Raw genomic sequence first — 23,908 nt, 5'->3', positions numbered from 1 at the left:
CTTGTGGTTAACTACTCAGGAAACTGATTTGGGCTAAAAATAACTTTTTCTTTGCTGGGTTTTTAATCCAGATCAGTTCCTTGATCTACTTTGCTGCAGAACCAGCCCTGAAGATGAAAGAACTGCTTCTGAAAGCCTGGCTTGTAATGCACCTGTGCTGGACCACTAGTGCTGTGGAGTGGAACGTGCCATGCCCCCGAACACACCTGGCACGGGCAGCCGCAGTGGCTTCCTCCAGACCCTGTCTGCCTCCCTGGCAGTGTATCCCTGGGGAAGAAAAGAGCTCAGCCATGGTTTTTGAGGGCATGGCCTCTTTGCTGAGATGGAAGATGGCTTTTGGAAGGATGGCAGAGCCTGCTGTTCTCACACTCTGGAAGAAATCACCTGTCCCCCAGCTTAGCGCCCAGCCTTCCCTGTTGCTCTTAGAGCTGCAGCTGCTTTGGCTGGCATGTAGCATGTAGCATGTGCTTTGGAAGTGGCAGGTCAGCTAATGCTTCCTGACTAGCCAGCCTTGCTTTTAATCTTACTGACATGGAGGATTGCCTTGAACTCTCCTCCTTTTCCAAGGTCAATCCTCCAGTGGACAAGGGAGCAATCTGTAAATCTGTGTTGTTGAAGGAGATAATGATCTTGATCCAGTAATACTGATTTTTAGAGAAAAACAGTCCTTCAGGCCAAGAGTACTGATCTTTGCCCAGACACTACTTGAGATAGGCCAGTGTGATATATAAATATTTTTAAAACAGGAAACAAAGTCAAAGCCAAGTTGTTCAGACTGTTTTTGCCAAGAAACACGCAGGGTTTCAAAATCTCTCTCCCTGTGCTGCAGAGGCCAGCTCTTTACCTGCCTGCTATCCCTAGCAATCAACCTCCCGCCCTGAGGAGACCCCATTTCTCCGGGCAACCTGTGTCACTCGTCACTCCAGGACGAGGAGTGGAGAGGAAGGCTCCCAAGCCAGGGGAAGCAGCAAGCAGCAGGGGAGCTGAGGTGCTGTGAGGATACCCTGGAGCAAGTGCCGACTGGAGTGCACCTGGTACAGTACTCCTGGGGCAAAGGGCCTGGGGTGGCAGCAGATGCCACAATGGGCTCAAGCATCAGCAGATTTTTTTTCCTGCCAGAATAAGGAGGATTTTTTTGATGAAAGAGAGCAAACTGAGAGTCTGCTATCCTCTGCTGTTTCCTCCTGTTCCTGGAAAAGTGTGATGGCGTTACCACTCCGAAACCTAGCAGGCGCCAGCGGCAGGTCAGACTCTTTAGGAAAGGGTTCACGCAGCATAACGAGCTGGAAGAGGATGGAAACTTGGCTTGGGAATATAGTTCTGCTGCTCCCTCATCAGCACCCACAACTCATACGTTTTCTGTCCTGCTCCTCTGGTGCATCCGGATACTGGTGAGCAGTATCCTAGATACTGTTTGGAAACACTGTGACTTCCCAGCGTTTTTGTGCGGGGACTGATTTATGGCTCTCCAGAGGGCAGAGGGCAAAGCTGATTAAGCCTCTCTGGCCCCAAGGACGGGACGTGCACTGGGGTGCCGTACTTCAGCTCTTGTGCAATAGCAGCAATCTGTTCCACTCGGTCCTGGTGTGCAGCCAGGTCGCTCTCAAAGGCCTCGTGTTTCTTCAGCAGGGCCTTTATCTCCGAGAGGGTAGCAGTTTCGTAATCCTTCTGCTGCAGCATTGCTTCCTTACCTGGGGAGGGAGCCAAAAGACAGGAGAATGAGGGACAGGACCCAGTGCCCCCAGTGCCAGCTCCCCATCACTGAGGCAGCCCCGGGGCCCTCAAAAGGGTATCTGCCCCACTCCAGACACCCTGCCTGACGCTCACCCTCACACTTGCTGGCCTAGAGATGCACAATCCTCACTTTCAAACCATGTAGTGTGAGTTTGCCATTAACAACAAAGAAGGGCACATAGTGCAGCTCAAGACAGTGCTGTCGCAGTTTATACTGGACTCGTCTCAGTATGTGCAAACTGGGCTATGCTGGTCCTGTAAATGCCAACTGTAGCATTTACCGTATGGTAACTTTTCCTCTGCTCTGTAGCTCTTCTCTATCCGAAGTTCTCACTTTGCAACAGTAAGGGAATGCTGATGTGGCCGCACGATGTAGCAGGACAGAGATCAAGCTGATTTTCATGCATTATCTTCTAATAAAATAAGAAATGAACCTAGCATTGAGATGAAAATCTCACAGAAGGACCTATGCATGATCCATCTCTTCCTCCCTGCATAATGGACAGCACTACATCAGGCAACAGGAAGCATGTAGGTTGGCATTACCATCTGTCCAGGACTCATGAATGGATGCCTTCTGCCGGAACTTCTCTGCCAGGTGATCCAGCCTCTCCAGCCTCCGGATCTCATTCAATAACCACTCCTCATAGCCCTTCTCAGCCTGCTCTAGGCCACCCCAGGCATTGTTTATATCCTAGAGATAGGAGCACAAGAAGAAAAGGCAGGTGAGAAGATGCGGGAGGAAGATGTATGTCAGCATTAGTCTCCATGAGCTACAAGGCTCCAGTTGGTTGGAGGGAGTGGATGTGGGCTTTTAATCTCACAGGGTTGTGCAGACAGGTCAGGAAGACAAAGTGCCAGACTTAAGATAAGCAGGACTAGCAGTCAGGATATACCTGTCTGCATGAGAGTCCCTCTTGAAACACTTCCCCACATGAAACTTCAACAAAACCCAACCATTTTTCAATTAGAAAAAATGAGAGGCACCCAGACATCTCCTCCTAAAGGTATGCAACTTCTGAGCGGCCTCAGAGTCTGGTTTCTAAATACAGGGAAGCAATGATCACTTGATCCTCTCTTATTATGGCCTCACTGAACTATATTCTGTAGGGTTCCTACCACAGAGTAGCTCACTCTGAAGGTGGGCGCGCTCTGCCCACCCACAGGCAGAAAAGGAGGCCATTTTTTAGGCACAGCTGGGGTATATATGAGCAGTTACCCCCACTCACCGAGACCATTTTCCCTTCTGAAGGCATAAAGGCTGGCCTATTGCTGAGCCGCAGCTTGGTTTGCAAGGTGTTGAAATTGATCTCAAGTTGGCACTTCTCTTGGACCTTGGGGGGCTTGTGCAGGCGACGGTAGTCCCGGAAGTCCTCCAGTTTCTGCTGCATGGCTTGCATGGTGTTCTCTGGGGCCCGGTTCTCCAGCCAGGGGATGGTGCGACGGATCCACTCCAGCAGCTGGAAAGAGCAATGACAAGAAGCTTTGAACTGAAAATTGTCTTAAAACTACAGGTGTTGCTCTGATCTCATTAGGGACCATTTACTCTTATGTTTGCTGTCAGACAGATTCTGCCACCAGCAGGGCTTGTAAAGAAAAGTTTGCCAGCTTTTTTGGAAGTGCTTTTTTTTTTTTTAACAAGCAGCCTATTCCTAAGCCCGTACTAAGTAGTACTGCTTGTTGTAGCACTGCCAACCCAACATGCTTAAGGCATAGCTTTGCACAATCAGGACCAAACTATGTCCTCAGATTACACTAAGGCCTTAGAGTTTTGCTGGACTGTTGCATAACTAAAGGATGCTGTAAGTCATATCACCTCCAGAAGGATCTGACAGGAGAAATCAAGTTCTTTCCTCCAGTTACACTTCTCCCACTCTAGCTTCCTTGAAGTCAGTGTTGCTCTTTGAACAGCTCTCCTTAGCAAACCTATCTGAGGAGCCGTCAAAATGCTAATGCAATGGGCAGTCTATAGTGTGAGTGGAGTAGTGTCCTATGCTTTTCAGACGAGGCTGAAAACAGGCTCATGGGCTATGTGTGCCTTTCTGCTCTCCATCTTCTCCTCCCTACTTATCTTCCACAAACATACTCCAGTCCACATTTGGTCACTTCTGTAGTTTCACAGCTGTCAGTCCGTCAGCCTTTTCAGTTAACCAAAGCAGTCTCCAGCTTGTATCTTACACAGATTCTTTCCAACTATCAGCAAATGCATATTTCTTTCCTCAATTATCTCTAACTTCCTTTCTCTCTGAACCAATTCTTGACTTCTGCAGCATATCTGCATACAATTTGTATGAAAGATGTGATGAAGTTGTATGCTCCTGAGGAATGCAAGTTAAACCAGCTAGATTTTTCCTTTAATTTTAGCATTTCTGCAGCTGCTCTTTATAAACTGAGAAACTCAAAGCTGCTCTATTGAAGCTTTCTGTTTTAAAGTAGATTGCTCTTGCCTTTAAGGTAAATTTGATCTTTAATTTTTCTCAAGCTAGAAGGGGAAAAAAACCAATTTTCCAGGAAAACATGGGCCAGTAGCATTTCCCAAGATCAGTTACCAGCGTTAAATGCAATTCCTTTCCACATATCACCACCCAGAAACCAACAGCACCATGGACACCTACATCACTGGCCAGTTTTTCGTAGTCTTCCATGAGCTGTTCATTTTCTTGGTTGACTGCCAGCACCTTGCAGATACGATTTGCTGCTGTCTCCGCCTGATGAACAGAAGAAAAACAGAAGAAGGGAAGAGTGTGAAAAAAAATATAAACCAAAGCTTGCAGCTTAGCTTCCTGCTACATACCTGCAGGTAAACTCTCCTACCCTTGGCTCTAGCAACTTGTCTGCGCTTTGAAACGTCTGTCCTGACTTTTTTGCTTTCCATCTGACCTTCTATAATAATTTATTTTTCCCTTCTCAGGTGAATACATTCCTTCAGAGATTCTCAGCTCTACTGATCCCACCTTATGTGTTCTGAGACAACCACATTTCTATGCCTTTTCTGAAGCTGCGCCTACGAGAGGGCCTTGTTGTTTGCTTCCTACCAGAGGGACCCAGGCTGTCTCTTACAAAGACAGGGGGTATTCTGCCACCACCTCCACTCCCCTTACCAGCATTCAGAGCTGCAGCACCAGTAACTGACTGGTATCAAGCTGATGAGACTCTCTAGTTCACCCCAGGAGAGAACTACCTAAACAGAGTTAATCCATAGACTGGACTCTGGAAAATTCCTAATTTTGTTTGGAAGATGAAGTGGTAGATACTCCTCTTAACATTGAATTTTGCCCAGCAGAGCTGTCTTCCAGCTTTCCCCGGATTTCTAGCACTCATTACAGGGCCACCTCCTCCAGCATCTTGCTGCATGACACCTACCATGTATTCAGGGTCTCATGATCCAGCTGGGGATTTTTTTTTCCCTTTCTAGGTAATCTTTCTGCTTACTCTCCCAAAACAAGTCTCACAAAAAAAGCACCTGTTGTTACTATTTAGGATTTTTTTTTTCCATTGTGTGACCAAAACCTTGTTCTGTGCAGGGAGCTGAACATATTAAAACATGAATTTGGAACAAAGTAAGGATCAGAAAAAAAACCAGCTATGAACTCAGGAGCAGTCAGTCTGCCCTGGAGTGCCATGCACGTGTTTGGCATGGCGAACATATAGCATGCTGATCCTTGCTCAGCATATATCTGTGGATATCAGCTCCCTTTATCATTATCATGGTGGGTGCCATGCCACAAAGCCTTGGAGTATGTGCCCCTGTGATGGGTGCCAGGGGATTGCTCAGCACCCTCTTACCAGAGTACAGCTATCGCCCTGGTGCCTGGGGAAGGTGCTTGAGCTACCCACAGGACCCCTATGGAGTAGTCCTCCTTACAGAGGCTAAGCGGAGATGAAGAGGAGAGGGCACATGCCAACACTACAACAGACCAATTGCAAATGCTGTGTCCTGCCTTAAAACTATGTGTGGGACTGATGCCAAAAGAAGCTTTGCTGAGCTTATATCTGGCAAGTTGCAATCTTTTTCTATTTATAAAAGGTCTTTCAATATCAACCTCCAAGGCCATTTGAGAAAAATCCTCTAAGTTTTGCAGCTGATGCAAGGCAACAAGAATAGCAATAAAGTCATAGGCTATACAGTGATGTATGGATTGCTAAGGTCCCAGGGGATGTGGCAATCTTACTCATTTCTAAGAAGCTGTAGAAGCATATATTCAGTCATCTGTCCCTTCACTAAAGCAGGCCACAGCTAGCAGATACACAGATATTAACTAATTTAAAACACATCAGAGGGACCTGTATAGCAGAAAGAGCAATTTCACTTTAAAAAAAAAAACTGTAGAAAGTGCAAACGATGTTTACATTTAAGAGAGCTTGTACTTTGATCTGTTTTTAACTAAAGTTTGTACTTTTTGATATCCAGAGAAAACTTCCTAGGCGTGGGACCAAACTGTATGTCAAAAAGACATTGCCAGAGCCCTGCCATGATGTGCCTAGTGACTGCAGGGAACTGGTGGTGCCAAATCTTTATCTCAGTCATCCCAGGAGAGGAGCTCCCTGCATACTCTTAACTTTCTTCTTTTTACACCCCAGGAGCTCACTGCAGCAGCAGCCAGCTGTGCAGGAGGGACCCTATTTCACATAGGCATATTTACATGTATCTGACAATAGATCTCCTCCAGCTGCCCAAGTTTTTAAATATCTATGTATGTATATATACGTGTTGAACATCTGTCCAAACACAAAAGCCCTCTGAACGTCAGCAATTACGACATTATTTGTATTATCCTAACAGCTGAAGTGTAGAGGCTTTCCCTCCCCTACTTGCTTCCCTATGGTTCTTGCCTACTCCAGACTGCTCTGTGCAACAGCGTGCTGCTGCAGCAGCAGGAAAGGCTCTGTGGCCACTATCACCGTAATGTCATGAGCAACACGTTACACTGACTTGCTCTGAGCAAGGCAGGACAAAAGGATCCCAGTGCTTTCAGGTAACCTCCACAAATACCTCTCACACTGCTGCTAATGAGTTGATCTGTGGTGATGGCAACCTCAGAGAAACACTTCCAGGTAAAAGAAGAGTGGCACACTAAGATGATTACATGAGGCCAAGGCAGCTCCCCCTACACATTCATTAGTGGAGTGGAAAAAGCCATTTTGGCTTCCCCACACTGCTAAAGGCAATGATGCATTTAGGATGCTCACGCTGGCTCCAAACAAGCCAGGATGCCCACAAGGCACGGAGCAGCACTGAGAAGATGCACCACCCTGGGGTCTGGAAGCTGCATACCTGTATTCTCAGAGAACCTGTGGGAGCTGATCAGCTTCAGTGCAGCATCGTACTGACACATTATACTGCTTGCACTCAAGAGACTGTGGGGAGGGTAAGCCCAGGGCATTCTGCTCGACACTACACTGCTGTGTAATATGCACGTGCTGTTTGGTGGACTCAGAATGGAAATCTGAATAGCCAAGGCAGCAGTAATTTCTCTGCCTTTTGTCTTTTCTGTACTTCTCAACCCTGACTTGGACTGCTTAGGATGGAAATGGAGTTAGCTGTCTCTCTAGCTCATAGATCCAGGTCTCTTTGCTGAGGAGGATCATAAAGGAAGGCATTCCCACAGTGCGCTACATAGAGAAGATGCCTGCCTGTTGCTGTTCTCTGGCCTCAGCGGACCACTCCACAGTACTGTATGCCAAACACAATCTCTCAATAAAATGGTAAAATGTTAGTTAGAAATTTTCACCCCAGAAATCAAGTTTACAAAATATTAAGCCAACCAGAAGTTGCATGCATTTAGTGTGAAAGTCAGAAGCAGTTAGAAAACAAGCAAACCAACCAAAGCAAGTATACCTACAAATATATATATATGTATAAAAAAATGGCATAAAGAAAAAGCAGCCATCTACACACACATGTCAGACTGGGGACCCTGTACCTTCAAAGGCTCAGTATAAGAGAGTGAAAGAAGCAGAAAGCGGCTCATGGGACCTCCCCTTCAGGACTGGTGGCAGTAATGAGAAATCTGAATGAAAAATGGAGCGATATCACAGTAAGTCACCTAACCGTGCATAAGGCAGCAACACGTTACAATCTGGGCTGGGGCTTGCACTCAGTAATCACTTTGCATTTGCCTGGGGGTTTGAATCTGTGTCACTCAACAGCTGGCTAATGTATGGCTAGGGCAGCTCCAAAAAGGAGCTGTGCCCCTCCTGCCAGGGCACAGTTGAGTTGCTAAGCCCATCAGGACTGCTAAAAAATCAGTAAATTATTAAATCTTTAATCTTCCCTGTAAGCCAGTTAGACTACATGGGATTGAAGCTTTAATAACTAAGAAGCTCTATCTCTAGTTCTTGCCCCAGCTACTTGGTTCAGGTCCTGAGGCAGTAAAAGGTTGTTTTCAGTTATCCTTGGAGACATAGCATCCACCTAAATTGCTGATGAGAGCGCGGGACCTGCTGAGCAGGTTTCCAAATCGTGGAAGGGGCGCAGAGAGAAGAGGAAGGGATTGGCGAGGGGCACGGCTGCTCCTGCAGCAGGCCACAACACTCCTCATACTGTGGTTTGCTGTTTCCTCAATCTGGAGTTCTTCAGGTTAAGCAGACAGCATGGAGCAGTCCCTCAGGGGCACCTGGCAAACAGCAGGCCTTATCACCAGGCTGGCATGAGTTCTGAGACTACAGTCTTCCTGGGCAAGTATCAGCTGGCTGGAGCTTGCAGCCTGGTCTTAAGGGTTTCAAACTACTCACAAAGCAGGATCCTAGTGGAAAGGTCATGACTACACTAATTATGCCAAACGGGCAAGTCTACTGCACTGCTGTGGGACATATTCCCAGTTCCTTGGAAACAAGACAGAATCATGTAATTCATATGAAACAGGGCAGAGAACAAAAAGCTTGAACTAAAAAAGAGCTGCTTCCTGGAACCTACTGCCTGCATTTGCCCTCTGAAAGCCAGCATCAGCATGGTATCTGCATCAATGCTGCGACCATCAGTGCTGCTTTGTACAAAAGAGATGGACTCTTCCTGGAGACAAGTTAGCCCTCAAGCTGGGCAACAACACATGGACTGTGTCTCAAATGGAAAAGGCCTAGTGAGAGAAATTATTGTGGCTGGGGGAAACAGGGAGATTTTAAATCTGTTCGTAACATGAAGAATGCAGTCTTGAACTTCAGATTTTATTGTTCCAAAGCCTACCATCTGATATTAGCAGTGATCTTGTGGAAAGGCTGGAAACCCAGCCAGGATATGGCACTGGAGGAAAGGAAGGACTTTTTTCTTCTATTCAAAGGATCGCAGGGAAATCACTGTTTTGGAGGACGTTTGCCCAAAAGCGAACTGTGACTATTTGGTTCATCTGAGGACAAATGTCTCAATGCCAGGCAAAGAGACTTTGGAGTAAAGAGGAAGCAGAGGAAGAAGGACTGAAGTTATGAAATGGGCAAAGCAGAGGAAAGAGAAATAAAACATATAGGTAGTTTGGGAAACAGAAGATGACCAGGAAGAAGCAAGGAACGGAGAAGCGTGTGAGTTTGGGAAAGCTCAAGGCCTGGTAGGAATGGACTTTGTGGCTGGGGCACAAAAGTGCTATGTAACCAGCTCACAGATGATTCAGCCTGGGAAAAGACCGCTGACCTAGAGGGGTTGAGTGAGGAAGGCAGGATGGCAGCTCAAGGGGGACAGGCTGATTTGATTGTGGTACTTCTGGAGGCGCATCGCCTGGTCAGGATGATGCCCACTAGTCACTGAAAGGGTACTGACTCTGTCAGAGCAGACATTCATTCACCTTTCCATGTGAGCTTTACCTAATGCTTTCTCCAGCGCTGGGGTGTGAAACTGGAGGGAAGACGCAACTCAAGTCTGTTTGAAAGGACATTTACGTCACTTCTCCAGCAAGATTACAGATGGCACATCCAAGCACATCGATGGATGCATCGGGCTTCCCTGCAAATGCCTTGGGGCGGACGGGGGTCTGGCATGTTCCTCGGTGGAGAGGAGCGGTTGGCAGGGCAGGGAGCGGGGAGGGGGTTGTTAGGTAAAGTCTCACCTTCTGCGCCCCTGAGAAGGCGTGGTAGTAACATGAGACATAGGTCATTATGGCCTTCTCATCCGGCCTTAGCGTGCCTATAATATCTGTGCAGAGAAGGAAAAGAGGTTGAAAGGATAAAGTAAGAAGCAGCACACAGAATAAAACAAAACAGTCATGGGTGGCGTGAGAGAGGGGGAGAAAACTTCCCATCATGCATTGCAGGACAGGCCAAACAGATTTCCATGCGGAGAGCTGGGAATTCGGATCAGAAGGTGGCTAGCAGCGTTGGCTTGTGGCTCAAAGCGGCACCCCTCCCTCCCACCCCCCAGTCCAGGGGGATCCCGAGCTGAGGGTCTGGGCTCTGCACCTTCACCGCTGCAGCCCGGGGACCTGGCCCAAGGATGCAAATAGCCTGTTTGGAGGTTTGAACGCCCGTGCTCAAGGCCTTTCTGTACACTGAGGCACTAGAGATCAGAGCCTTCCTACGCAGTGCACTTCCTACACATATCTGCTCTGCTGCAACAAGCACTGCCTGTTCCTACGGCACTGAAGCACAGGTGGCTGCTTGGTTTTGGCGAGAGATGTTTACAAGTTTCACCCACAAAATGTTTTCCTTAAGTGACTCCATTACCAACAGGAAAATGGCTAAGCCTGACACAGCAAGGACTCAACTGCTCGATTTCCAGCATGGTGGGTGAGAAAAGCAGAAAAAAAGAAACAAAACGAACAAAGCCAGGCATCTCAGTCGTGATGTGCAATGCTCTGTCTGCAAAATCACCATGGACATACTTGTCAGACATGCTTTGTAAGCCCCAGGCGAACTGGGACTGAATTTGGGGCACAACTCGAGAAAGCAGCAGGTTCAGACCTTGAAGCAAGGGTGTGGGAATCTGCAGCATATGTAAAGTAAAAGATAGAGCTTTGGGTATTCATTGAATCCTTCATAAAACCACTAAGTCAGCTCTGTTCCTCCATCTTAGAAAAAGAAAAAAAAAGTGAACAGGTATCAGCATTGTTTCCTGTGGGGGCAGGCTGCAGTGTCCTGCTGAGCAGAGCATCTATGTAGTGGTCTCCACCTTTGTGAGACCAAGCATCCTAGCTCAGATTTCCCAGGAAAAGGGGAGGCAGGTCCTCAGCCATCAGGGCTGCAGTTTGGAAGGCAAATGGAGAACGCAGAGCTCCCCACTCCCTTGGATTTGTAGCATACGCAAGTGCCACTGGAAGTACCACTGACTATAGGGAAATGGGACTCCTGGCTCCCTCGCCCCACGTATTGTGTCTGGGGCACCACTTTGAACCAACAGCCAACTCTACCAAGAACATAATAAAAAAGATGCCCGTAGCTAGAGAGGAGAGAGAGAAAGAAAAAAAGGTTTGGACATTAGCAACGGCACCAGGTGTGCTCTGTGGAGGGAGCTTGGGATCCTGCGATACCTTCTGGGCTCCTGAGAAGGCGTGGTAGAAGCTAGAAACATAGGTCATGATGGCTTTCTCGTCAGGACGGGCAGTTCCAACAATGTCTGTCAAAAAAAACCTCACGTTAAGAGCATAATCAACTGGTGGGAGGAAAGCAAAGGAGAGGGAGAACCACAACTGTCCCGGAGGCCTGCTGGAGTATATGCTTGTCATAGCAACTCCACAGGGCTTCCCAGCATTCCCCAGAAGATGTGTCTCTCTCAGAAGCCAGGATCACCCTCCTGGTTCCCCTCCCTCATGATAAAATTGCTTCCAGGGTCTGGCCAGGCTAATGCAGCCATATGTCAACACATCTCGTGTCACAGCACTTCCCTGTCCTGAGAAGATTACTGTGAATGGTGGGTTGAATCAATCCAAACTGGCAGCAGGTTGACACAGCTTTTATAGACATATTATACTGTAAATCCTCCATGCAGTTCTTCAGGAAAGGTCCTTTCTCCCTTCTTTTCCATGCCCTGTCCTCCATTTCAACACAATGATGGCTTGAACTTCAAAAGGTCATGAGTTTGAGGGGAAACTCAACACCTCCAGAGATCAGAATTAATGGTGTGGAGGAATGCACATTAGCTCCACTCCATGAGGGAGGAGAGTGATCAGGAAAGAGCAATGGGAGCTCCTGCAAGGAGCCCTCTTCATCACTGCTAGCTTTGCTGAGATCTGAAGCTAGATCCACTTATTTTGGTGGTGGCTTTATTTCCTACAGAATAGCAGGAAGCACTTGGATCTACTCCAGAAACCTCATGATTTTTTGTCACCTCAGCATGATGAATGCAGGGAAAGCAAGACTCATCCCTGGGGATGGGAATTACTACATAAGAATATGAACATCCTAGTTATCCAAATACAGGTCCACTGGGTTCAACTGTCCTATTCCCACCTTTCCCCCTTGTTCTTTTCTCTCCCTTATTTAACAAAAGCTTTTAACTGCTTCTCCTGTCCAAACCAAGCCTGAAACACAGCTTCTACCATTGAAACCAGCTGGCTTCAGGCAAGCAGCCAACAACCAGTGAACTATTTAAGGCTGTTGTTTGTACTCCAGAGTTACAGTCTTCAAAGTCTATTGCCAAGCTGGTCCTGACAAGGCTCTGAAAAGTAATCCTTGCTGTCCCAGTGGCCTCAGGGAAGCAGTCACAGTCAGTAGCAAAAGCATCTCTGAACAACATGGATCTCTGCCTTGGTCTCCAGACCCAGTCAGTGAGGAATCTTCATGCCCAACACTTCTGAGTAGTCAAGAAGCAGCAGTTCATAACACTAACATCATGCCCCCAAAAGCAAGATTGACAGCAATGTCAGAAAGAGCCCAGAAAAAAAATTCTGGAGCAAAAGGAACGTAGTCCTACACCATACATTAACTCAGTATTAAGCCCAATTGTTGAAAGGGAACACTTCAGTCAGCAGTGGACATAGCCAGGTGTTACTCATCTCTGCCTATTGTGTCAGCCCCAGGTTAAGTTCTCCACACCAGACTCAGAAGACTGAGGGGCACAGGAGGAAGAGGGAAGCAGAACATGTGATTCATTATTCCATTGTAACTTTTTCCCTATACATTTAGTATGTGGTGATGGAGGTGCATTCAGAGGTTACTGAATTCTTGTACAAGTCCACCTACAAGAAGCTGGAAATTTCTCAAAAAAAAGCAAGTTAAAAGCCACTGGGTTCTACTTTACCTTCTGCATCCAGCATCTTGGGAATATCCAGATATTTCTCAGCCACATCAAAAGCTGTGTTTAGATTAGTGAGAGGATCATCCTGGGAAAGAAACAGAACCAGAGCATCAGCATCAACTCGTAACAAGGTACATAGCATTTCTCTCAAAACAGAGCTATTGTGCTTCGTTTGGTTCAGGTAACTCTGCTGTCCACACAAAATTATGTGTGAATCCTCACTAGCAGGATGAATTAATTAGCTTCCTTTTGAAAGCAGAGCCTGGAGACTCATGATATGATAATTAACATATAGTCTATGCACTTGCAACAAGAAGGAATAATACATTTTATCTTGAACTTAGTTTAAAGTAAAATTAGATTCACATAATACTGATAGTAAATGGCCATATCTCACATTTACACCTCATGCTGACATTAGGTTTGCAACTTCCATTTTAAAGAACTGCAGAGCACTGTATATGCTAGAACATCTAAGCAATACTGAAATAGTAACATCTGCAATGGGTGCTGTCCTTAGCTAGTGTACAGTTTGTTGAACACCAGTTGAGTGGGAGGAAGAGAAATATTTTAACAAATCTCTACAAAATAAATACATATAGAAGTACCCATTTTGTCTCAGTATTGCTTTTCCTCCTAGGTGCTGCACAGGACTTGCCATTTCCTTAGTACATTTCTATTTCTCTATATATAAACCTTCTGCTGTGGCAGGATGCACTTCAGATGCAGACATCAATACACAGTAATCAAATCCTATACAAAGTGTAATGTGACATCACATCATGAGTCATATCACAAAGGTAACTAGATTTTAAAGAGCCACACAAGAGAATATGAAACGCAGATGTCACTGGAAACGATAGACCTCTGCAAATTGTTTCTAGCGTTCAAACATAATGATCAGCAACAAGACACCTACCAACTTGTATGAGACCCTCATACAAGCCTGATTCCTATATTCCTGTATATCCATAACCCTTAGATATTCTGAAGGATCAATCCACTTCATGGATGACAAATGACATTTGCACTATTGGTTTCTACTGTTGAGACAGGTGGCTTCTGCTGGAGGAAAAGTTGTGCATAAACTGCTAGCATTTAGTCACCATGTTTGCTATGTGTCTTTCTGGAGAGAGAAAGGATGGGGTGGTACACAGAATCACAGAATCACAGCATGTTAGGGATTGGAAGGGACCTCGGAAGATGATCTAGTCCAATCCCCCTGACAGAGCAGGATTGCCTAGACCATATCACACAGGAACGCGTCCAGGCGGGTTTTGAATGTCTCCAGAGAAGGAGACTCCACAACCTCTCTGGGCAGCCTGTTCCAGTGTTTGGTTACCCTCACCGTAAAGAAGTTTTTCCTCATATTTAAGTGGAACCTCCTGTGTTCCAGCTTGCACCCATTGCCCCTTGTCCTGTCAAGGGATGTCACTGAGAAGAGCCTGGCTCCATCCTCATGACACTTGCCCTTTACATATTTAGAAACATTAATGAGGTCACCCCTCAGTCTCCTCTTCTCTAAGCTAAAGAGACCCAGCTCCCTCAGCCTCTCCTCATAAGGGAGATGTTCCACTCCCTTAATCATCTTCGTGGCTCTGCGCTGGACTCTCTCTAGCAGTTCCCTGTCCTTCTTGAACTCAGGGGCCCAGAACTGGACACAATATTCCAGATGCGGCCTCACCAGGGCAGAGTAGAGGGGGAGGAGAACCTCTCTCGACCTGCTAACCACACCCCTTCTAATCCACCCCAGGATGCCATTGGCGTTCTTGGCCACAAGGGCACACTGCTGGCTCATGGTCATCCTGTTGTCCACTAGGACCCCCAGGTCCCTTTCCCCTACGCTGGTCTCCAACAGGTCTGCCCCCAACTTGTACTGGTACATGGGGTGGTTCTTGCCCAGATGCAGGACTCTACACTTGCCCTTGTTATATTTCATTAAATTTCTCCCCGCCCAACTCTCCAGCCTGTCCAGGTCTCTCTGAATGGCTGCGCAGCCTTCCGGCGCGTCAGCCACTCCTCCCAGTTTTGTGTCATCAGCGAACTTGCTGACAGTGCACTCTATTCCCTCATCCAAGTCATTAATGAATATATTGAATAGTACTGGTCCCAGTACCGACCCTTGAGGGACTCCGCTAGACACAGGCCTCCAACTGGACTCTGTCCCATTGACCACCACTCTCTGGCTTCTTTCCTTCAGCCAGTTCACAAGAGCCAGTACTCTCCATATTGTCATTTGTGCCACTCACACTGAGACTCACCTTAAAAATTAGGAAATAAGGCATATAATTACTTCACCTTCTTTCTAGAGTGGCCTCTATGTTCTGTTTCTTTTCTATCTGAGATCATGGGCCTTTGCTTATTGCATTGACTTGGAAGATTAAGCTGTGCCTGAACTCTAATCAACAGGCAGTTTCCTTTGAACCCACCCAGCATGAAAGATGAAGCCAGGCAGGCTTGGGCAGACAGAGTATGGGCATGCAGAGAAATGACTTTATGGCACTGGTCATTACGTAGCCCTCAGATTACAGCCTTCATGAAACTAGGAAAATGAGCTTTCTGAAAAGTAGTTTCCTGCAGCATTTCCCTAGAAATTAATGCATGTATTAGGCTGGCATCCAATATCAGCATCATATTCCTTTGAGTAAATGTCTCCAGTAGAGAGCAATGTTTCACCTACCAAAGTAAATCACACACAGAGGCCATCAAAACAGACATGACCAGTGATCTGTATTTAGTCCACTGGGACAAGTCAATATTAAGTGAGGAAACGTTGCACGGGCACGCTGTGATAAAACCAGCAGCTATCACACATGGTAACAGGCCCCCATCTCAATGTCAAGTAGTACTTGATCCCTATTTAATACACTTTCAATGGTGACTACATCAGGTATATCTATATACACCTCTTCACAGTTTAGCAGCAGTGCAGGCAGGGGATTTTTACAATCCTTCAGCTACAAGGAACCACCCCATGCCATGGAATTAGAGGTTGGTACCATTTCAACTTCAGCCTGCTTGTCTCCTGTGCCTGCTGTGGAGAAACCTCTATGAACCCAAAGTGTAACCAAAAGCCTTATTTGAGGAGGTGAGTCTGGCTGGTATATAACATACCTTGTTCACTATGTGTAGACAGGGCCTTAGCTCCATTTAGGAAGGAAAAGTAACAGCCTTTGTTTCACTCAAGTGCAGGAGCATCCAGAAATGCCAAGTGGCAGCTCCCTTGCCAGTTTTCCCCTCACCCATGTGCCGTTTTCTACTTCTGTAGAAATGTCACCACTGTGTACCAAATTTCAGCCTATGCTGACCATGACCACCATGGCATTGCTAACACCCTGACAGTGTTTAGTATTAACATAGACCCTTCCTTAGCACAGTCCCATCTGAATGAGCTGCCTGAAGATCTGTCAGCCTCTCCCGGAGGAAAGGGAGGAGCAGACTCACTGCAGATAGCTCTCCTATCAGTTTGCAAGTAACACCACCAGAAGCAATGTTGCCAAAGGTTAAAAAGAAATTTTAAGCTGGAAGTTGGGAGAGGTTTCCTGATAGGAAAACTTACTGAGCTTGGGCACTCCCAAAGGAAGGGCTGGAAGTCTTAACACGCGGGAAACTGGAGACTTACCTAGATGAAGTCAGCAGACTTCATATGTGAGAAAGACGTGTGATCACATAGTCTCTTGGGGAATGAAGCTAAAGACAGTGCTACTGAAAGCAAGCTACTTAAGTCCAAGACTAGCTCTGAGATGAGCAGAGAGCTAAACCCGAGCAAGACCCTGTTCCCTGTGGGAAAACCTCACCCCTTATGGACAATGGAGCTGCTCATCACAAAGGCGACCCATGCTTCTTTGTGCAAGAGGGAGGGTTTCCCTGGGGGCTTGTCCAAGACTACAACAGGGTCTCGAGCCTTATGAAATTCCTACAAACTCCACTGCTTTCAATTCCATCCCATCGTACACCAGCTAATCATTATTTCAAATCACCTGATTCAGCTGACTCCCATGAAAAGGGATAAAGTAATAAAGACTGGCCTGGCAGCTTCAAGCCTCGCAGTACAGCACTGCAGCACCATGGCTGCAGGCATGCTTTAAGGACCCAGAGCAAACAAAAGCTAAGTCGCCTGTCCCCTGATTCCTTCCATAGCTGAAACACACACCCTAGAAGAGCACTGACCCAGATGAGGTTCTGCAGAGGTGCCTCGGTTCGCATGCTGCTTATGTGAACATAGAAATGGCAGAGACACGAAGAGCAATAACTTGCCAGGCTCTAGGGCCAACTGCGAGGAAAGATATAGTTTTACCATGGAGGAATTACGTTGTTTTAATGGTGGCAGTTAGCAAACCTGCCCTAACAGATGCCCAACTGGTGCACTCCCTGCTTTTGCTGACTAAAGACTACCGCAGCTCCTCCTCTTTCACCACAACCCTAACTCACATGGGGAGTCTTCTCTCCTCCTCCAGCTATTTCCAGGTCCTTGCAGCACACAAGGTTGCCATGGCAATTATTGTAGTGTGACATAAAAATAAATCTTCTATTAACTAGCAATCAGGAAAGGAGATGGAGGGGGAGGAAAATCGAGAGAGAGCAAGCACTTACTATATCTGCCAGAGCTGAAGACACTAGGAAGGAAATCCAATTGGTACAACTCATGTTTTCAGGAATATCTGTAATAAATGCATCCAACATGGCAGTACACAGACCATGTTTCTATATGGATTGCGGTATATGAGTGGGTGTCTGAGCCATCAGTCAACCATTGTACTTGATAAAAAGACCTTAGATGTGGCTCACAGTTGAGCTACAGTCAGGGGTAAAACAAGGAAGGGAAACCCCATCATCTGCATATCCCTCACATGCAGACCATGAGCTGAATCTCGAGTTCTTATCTACAGTGAGCTGAACAACAGCATACAGACCTGCACTGAATAGAAGCCATCTAACCAAATAAGTAGCTGTGGTGTCAGGGAATCACTGACACCAAGCTGTGTGGACTTGCACCTTTTATTTTGGGGCCTGGACTATACAAGCAACTTCAGCTAGGCAGTGCATGTAGGCAGAAAAGAATTGTGCTTGCTCCACTAATATAGCTAGACTAGGAGAAATAGCTAGGAACATAAACTCAATACAAAACTGTACTGACAAAAGAAGTTGCTAACTTTTGGGAAGACGACATGCAGCTACCTTTTCCTAGCATGCACTGCCAATACAGGGTCTGTAGCATAGACACAGCCTCTGTGAAGGAGCAGAAAACACTAAAACTTCACAAAAATGCTACTCAAACAGGAGGTACAATACAGACCTCTTGGCAGTTTGGACTGATGTTCACTTCTCGATCTAGTGTGTGTCTGTGCGTGTACACAGAAACACACACAACACTGCCTAAGGCATACACAACGGAGATGCTATTAATCACTCCCTAGAGTTGGAAGAGACCTAGAGGTGGACCTCTAATCTACTATCCACTGTGATGGCTGCTTCTCAGCAGCCTTTTTCATGTCTTTCTCTGCAAGGTAAGTCCCCTGCAGAGCCAGGGATGATTCAAAATGTTGGGGTTGGTTGGTTGGTTTGTTTGCTTGTTTTTGAGGGAAGGGGAGGAGAGGAAGTAGGCTCCAAGGACAAGGGCAAAAATCAGTTGAATTGAGCCAAAGGGAGGAGAAAGAAGTAATAAAGGAGGAAGCAGGTGACAGAAATAGTCCAGGCAAATACTGTGTTTAGGAAGGTGCCACATTTATCCATTCTACAAATGGGTTTCGAAGATCTAGCATAAAAAAGGCCACTTGCCTTCAGCACACGTCAACTGCCAGAGCTAAAGGCTAGGCTCTGAGCTAAGTTCTTCCCAGCTATTTGCTCAAGATTTCAGCTGTGGTAGAGTTCTCAAATATGCATTTAATCTCATGCCTTTAGAGTAATCAAGGTAGAACAACAATAAAAATGATACAGAAAGAGTCGGAAGACTGCAGGAGGGCAAGGGGACCTGATGAAGGATGGGATCAAAGGCAAGTGGAGAATAAAAGATGCAGGTTCCCTTTAACGTTACTCCAAGGAGGACAAATCCCTTCCCATCTCCACTGATTTTGGCTAAGACAATCACCCTCTCCTTCACCTTAAAAAGCCTGCAGGCAAATAACTTACTTCCCCTCACTCTCGATTCGCTTGGGTTTGGCTTAGGGCTTCGTTGATAACAGAGCATGCTGTAGTATTTACCCAGCTGGGTTTGTCAGATGCACATTGCTTAGCTGCTTTTATTTTCCCAAGATCAGGCACTGAAAATGTAGCTCTAATAATCCCTTTTTTTAATTGCTGCTGTTTATGTAAACAGGTACAGTCTCTCACCACTGTTTATTCATCATGTGCTGACTCCAGACACTAAAACTGATCAGATAATATAATTGACTGCTCTGCAAGACAGTAAAGATCTAAAAGGTTACCGAAAAGCAGATCAGGCATTGTACAATTCACTGCCTCAAGGATGCAGCTAATTTGATTAACTCATTTACTTGTGTATTTGCACAGTGATCCAAGAGCCCAGGTCTATTAGTGATGGGCTTCTATGTTTATTTCCCCAGCTAACATCAAGCACGTACACACTTTATAACACCCAGCCCGTGAGATCAGATGGTCAAACTTTTTGTCTATTAGACCCAGTAACGACACGTGAATTATGCTCTTGGTGACATTTCACTCCACATGTGCACGGATACAGTGAAACCAGATCTCAGCAGACTGCAGGAATGCTAGTAGGATGAGAACCCAGTTTGGTCTTCCATCGCCCTGCTGGATCAAGACACTGCTGGCAGCACAAACCACTGGACGCTTACTCTCATCATCCACTTAGCAATGTCTCCAAGACACAAAGGAAGCAAACTCTGGAGCAGACAGATACCATGTTACCAGTGGCAATTTTTAAAGTAAAATTGAGTGTTATGGCAAATGCTTTTCTGGCACCTGATACTTAACATGCTAGGAGAAGCCCAGTACTGCAGATGGCTCAGTGCTAAGCTGGAAGCATGTGACAAATGTCCAGTGAGGGCACATAGACCCCTCAATGAGCTTTTGCACTTGAACACCAGGTACCAGGTTTCTATGCAACTCTCCATATAAATGTTAAGTCTGATCTGACTCGCTAGTCTGTGACATGAGCACAGAACTAGTCTCACATTTGGTGTTACTGAATTTGCCAGCTTTTGCTCATCAGCTGGGATTGGGGCACGTGTGTCTCATATAAGGCAGTCTGAAAGCAGGGAAAGTCAAGCAGGAAGCTCATTAAGTTCACGCTTCACTAAGAAGCGTGAATGTACTGATTCATCTCTCCTTCCTTCCCCCCAGTCCTGCAACTGCCAGCTTGTGCTGAAGTTCTCCAATTATGTTTATCAAGCTAATTCTTCTCCCCCGTTACTTCCAAGGAGCCAAGCGTCTGGTCTGACAAACAAATTGAGTTGTACCTTTCGTAGCTTCCCATAGTCGATGAGCTCTGGACGGTGTCTATGAATTAAAGCGCAGAAACCAAGGCCGTCCTTCCAACTACGAGAGAGACAGAAGACAGCACAATGAACCGTGCTCAGCCAGGGAGAGACACAGTGATGCGCATGAGCATGAGGGAAGGCATCAAGACAGCAGGATCACTAATTCAGATTTAGTTTCTAGCTAACAGCGCTTCTCTAAGTGCTGGGAAGGAGGCATGTCTTGTACCTGCATGAGACTGCAATAACTATTCCTTTCAATCCCTACAAAAATCCACTGTGATTACGACTTGCTCTTTGCATTGCCACCTCCTTTTTGACAGTTCTCTGTGCTGAACAATCTGTGCGTGTCCTGTGGAGCATGCAAGGGCAGGTGTAGAGCTCAGGGTTGAAAAAAGGTGTAGATACAAGCCCTAAAAGAGGAACAAGTGCATTCCTTAGGGAAAAGGCAGATGCCCATAGCTAGCTCTACTATAGTACTGGCTAGCGTGGATGGCACTTAAGTTCTCAAAAAAGTGCTTTACATCTATATGGTTCATACAGCTCTTCAAGACATGCTGGGAAAAGCACTATCATGCAGAATCTTCACTGGAACATCTGCCAGTTTGGAAATATTAAGAGCAGAGCAAGAAAAGCTCTCATCCATTCCCAACTATGCCATACTACAAAGTTTCTGGTGCAGCCCTTATTTCATGGCTCCTAAAGTGTTCTGAGTTTTCACAGAGCAAAAGCTGTCTTAGACTGTGGCACATATGCTGCTCTCAGAGGACCTGATGCTCTGAAGAACTTTACGAAAGCAACAATTGCAACCAGAATGAGGAATTCGGATGTAGGTACTTGGATCCTCTTATAACCTCTGCCTTTAATATCCTAGGTGTCTCCCTAGACTACAGTGTAACTGTGTAACGTGCATCTGCATTGCCCTGGGAGGTCTGTCAGGAACATTGTTGAATATACCAAGAGACAGACGAAAATAACACAGATTATAAAGCTAAGTTCTTGCCTGTAACTCACCTGATATGGAAGTTCTGGATGTTTACATTTTTGTAGGGGGCTGTCTTCCTCTGACACCATAACAAAAGTCCTTCTTTAGCAGATGTCTCTAGAGAAAGAAAGAAAGCACATCAATTAACTAATTTTCTTCGAAAGCAGGAGTCTCTGGAGCATATGCTAGAAAAACATGACCAACTCCTCTTTGATAGAGACTGCACTGAATTGTGCTTCATTTAATTTCACTTGTCAGAAAATTCCTTGTTTGGAAGAGTCTACTGGGATAGTTTTGTTACTATTATTTTCTTAATGAGGTTCTGTAATAAGGAGATAGCTTTTCAGGATTAGAGAGGAGAGTTTGTAGGACTTGTAAGAGATAGGTCCATTTTCAGTGCTAGTCCCTGAATCAGCCTGCAAGAAATGCAATAGATTCTAACATCAAAATTGGCTTTCAGGCTTAGCCATCCTTTTGAGCTGCTCTTAGAATCTCTTACACAAAGAGGATGTGAAAACCTCTTCGCGTTATATCCGAACCGGGCTAGAAATGTCAGTGAGACGTCAGGGCAGCTTAGGAAGGGCAGCTCCTTAGGATCTTCCAGTGACTCACCTAAAAGCACATTCTGGGCCTTTTAAGTGGCAAAGCCATTTAGTTACCCCAGTTGTTCATGTTGAACAGTGGCTGGAAAGAATTAAGATTTACCTTCAACTGAGATATCCTGAATGGCAAAACGAAGGATGATGGTCCAGATCATTCCAAGAGTCATTTTAACATTGCCATCCACAATTTCTATGGAAAAAAAAGGTAGAAAGAGAAGAAATAGAAGTCATCAAGTTGCAAGTGCAAATCCTAGCAAAACAGGAGCATTGGGGAGCATTCACTTTTGCAGGTAGTAGAGCTGGAATTCCAGCTGAAAACTGTTCTTCCCCGCCTCCCCAGATGCTCTGCTGGTACAGCACAGTCTTGCCCAGTAGTACCCAGTAATCAGACTGGTTCGCTTGCAGTATAATACTGAGTGTAAAGCAGACACCAATGATGCAAAAGACCAGGAATAAGGACCAATTTAGGTCAGTGTAATTCCCCACAGGGGCCTAAAAATACCTTGTTCAGGTTTAATTCCTATCACTTAGAAGCCATATAAGCCAAACAGGAAAAAAAGAAAAGCCTTCCTCTCTTACTCTGGTATGTCTGCTCCAAGTCACCTGTATAACTGCTCCAGCATAATTATACTAGAAGAACCAGTAAGACTTCTCAGTGCAGATGAGCTCTGACAGCTGGTTTTGTCATGTGAACAAGACACTACCAAGAAAACCAAAACCCATCAACATTCAAAGAAGCCTAAATGCTTGTTGTTTCAAACAAGCCAAAATACGCCAGACTGTCTGTATAGGACTTCTTTCAGTCATATAATTGCCAAAAGACACAGCAGGGCATTCCTCAAAGTACATGCATCCTGCTTGAAGAGGAAGCAAAGACTCACGCTGACCAGCCTGAGCAGACCGTAACATAAACTAAGATGTTAAGCAGATTGTGCTTTATTGCTCGTTGGACTCCGCAATATAAATCAGCAAGGGTCAACAACTTGGAGGTTTTAGAAGGCAACTGCTTGTGTGTGTGAGGTATGATCTGTTTAGGATAGAGGATCAAGGTTTCAGGGGGGAGGCACTGGGGGGATGCTGGCCCAGAAAGCATCTTCCACCATGATCAGCGCCAAAATGTCCAAACAGTGAGCAGCTGGGTCTCAAGTGCCGATCCTCAGCATCTACAAAAAATACACACAGACTATATATACACACGTTATGAAATGTACAGCCTTCACTTTTCTGGATAGTGAAACTAGCCGAGCTGCCTTCTCCTACTCATTCTCTGGCAGGTTCCCGCACAGCAGAAGGATCTTTCACAAACAACTGACAAGTTGTATTTTCAGTAAGAAAAGGGTTAGAATTAACCTACTGTTTGAAGGTAGAATAATTCAAGTCCTAACAAGGCTGACAGAAACCATTTTTGTACTACTGTAGACACCTCTGTGTCACTGCTTTCATAAAGCTTCCCAGCAGGAACACATCATGCTCTGGGGCAAGTAGAAATTTGCAGTATAGGCAACTGGCACCTCTCTGGATCCTGTCACAAAAGTAATAATATTTGAAATTTCCCTTTTAAGCCATTAAAAAAAGTTTTCCTCTCATGAAAAATTTTCAAAATGTGAACCTCAGTGCATTCAAAACCAACAGACAAGTACCATGGACCCCAAACACATTGTTTCAGAAACCATGTCCATCTGGTCCAAATTCCTGAAAGCTTATGATTTAGCGATACATGTGGTGCAACTTCCAGTATAAATTAGAAGGAGAATCTCCGCTGTGCTTTAACATACATCTGCATAAGGGATTTACAGATTTATAAGACAGAAAACGAGACATGCCACCTTGTTCTACTGCAGTAAACCACTGTGTCTACTCCTTTCTGCACTTCAGAGTACACACAGATTATCTTGATGGGGCATCAGTTTGCACAGAATTAAATAGCCAACAGCTTTTCACTCCAGTACCAAAGCACTACGGTTATTGCTGCTGG

General features: G+C 45.7%; 1 protein-coding gene across 6 annotated transcripts in view; it reads right to left on the bottom strand.

The window, feature by feature from the left end:
* ACTN1 (actinin alpha 1) overlaps positions 1–23,908 on the bottom strand; it is a 97,914-nt gene that overhangs the window by 14,449 nt on the left and 59,557 nt on the right. For 4 of the 6 annotated variants that reach the window (XM_068399951.1, XM_068399948.1, XM_068399949.1 and 1 more), the window contains exons 4-12: positions 22,037–22,123; positions 21,361–21,448; positions 20,329–20,407; positions 12,893–12,974; positions 11,184–11,269; positions 4,350–4,442; positions 2,964–3,194; positions 2,281–2,428; positions 1,541–1,691 (exon numbers count right to left, since the gene is read on the bottom strand). In XM_068399951.1, coding sequence (XP_068256052.1) covers positions 1,541–1,691; positions 2,281–2,428; positions 2,964–3,194; positions 4,350–4,442; positions 11,184–11,269; positions 12,893–12,974; positions 20,329–20,407; positions 21,361–21,448; positions 22,037–22,123 — 1,045 coding nt within the window. Of the gene's footprint in view, positions 1–1,540; positions 1,692–2,280; positions 2,429–2,963; positions 3,195–4,349; positions 4,443–9,767; positions 9,854–11,183; positions 11,270–12,892; positions 12,975–20,328; positions 20,408–21,360; positions 21,449–22,036; positions 22,124–23,908 lie in introns of all 6 variants that reach the window. The other 2 variants (XM_068399952.1, XM_068399953.1) reach the window with 1 other exon arrangement.

This window comes from Nyctibius grandis, chromosome 4 (assembly GCF_013368605.1).
Source record: "Nyctibius grandis isolate bNycGra1 chromosome 4, bNycGra1.pri, whole genome shotgun sequence".
In the NCBI taxonomy this organism is placed as follows: Eukaryota; Metazoa; Chordata; class Aves; order Nyctibiiformes; family Nyctibiidae; genus Nyctibius; species Nyctibius grandis.
Note: the sequence above shows the minus strand (reverse complement) of the source record. Positions and strands in the feature narration are given on the sequence as shown.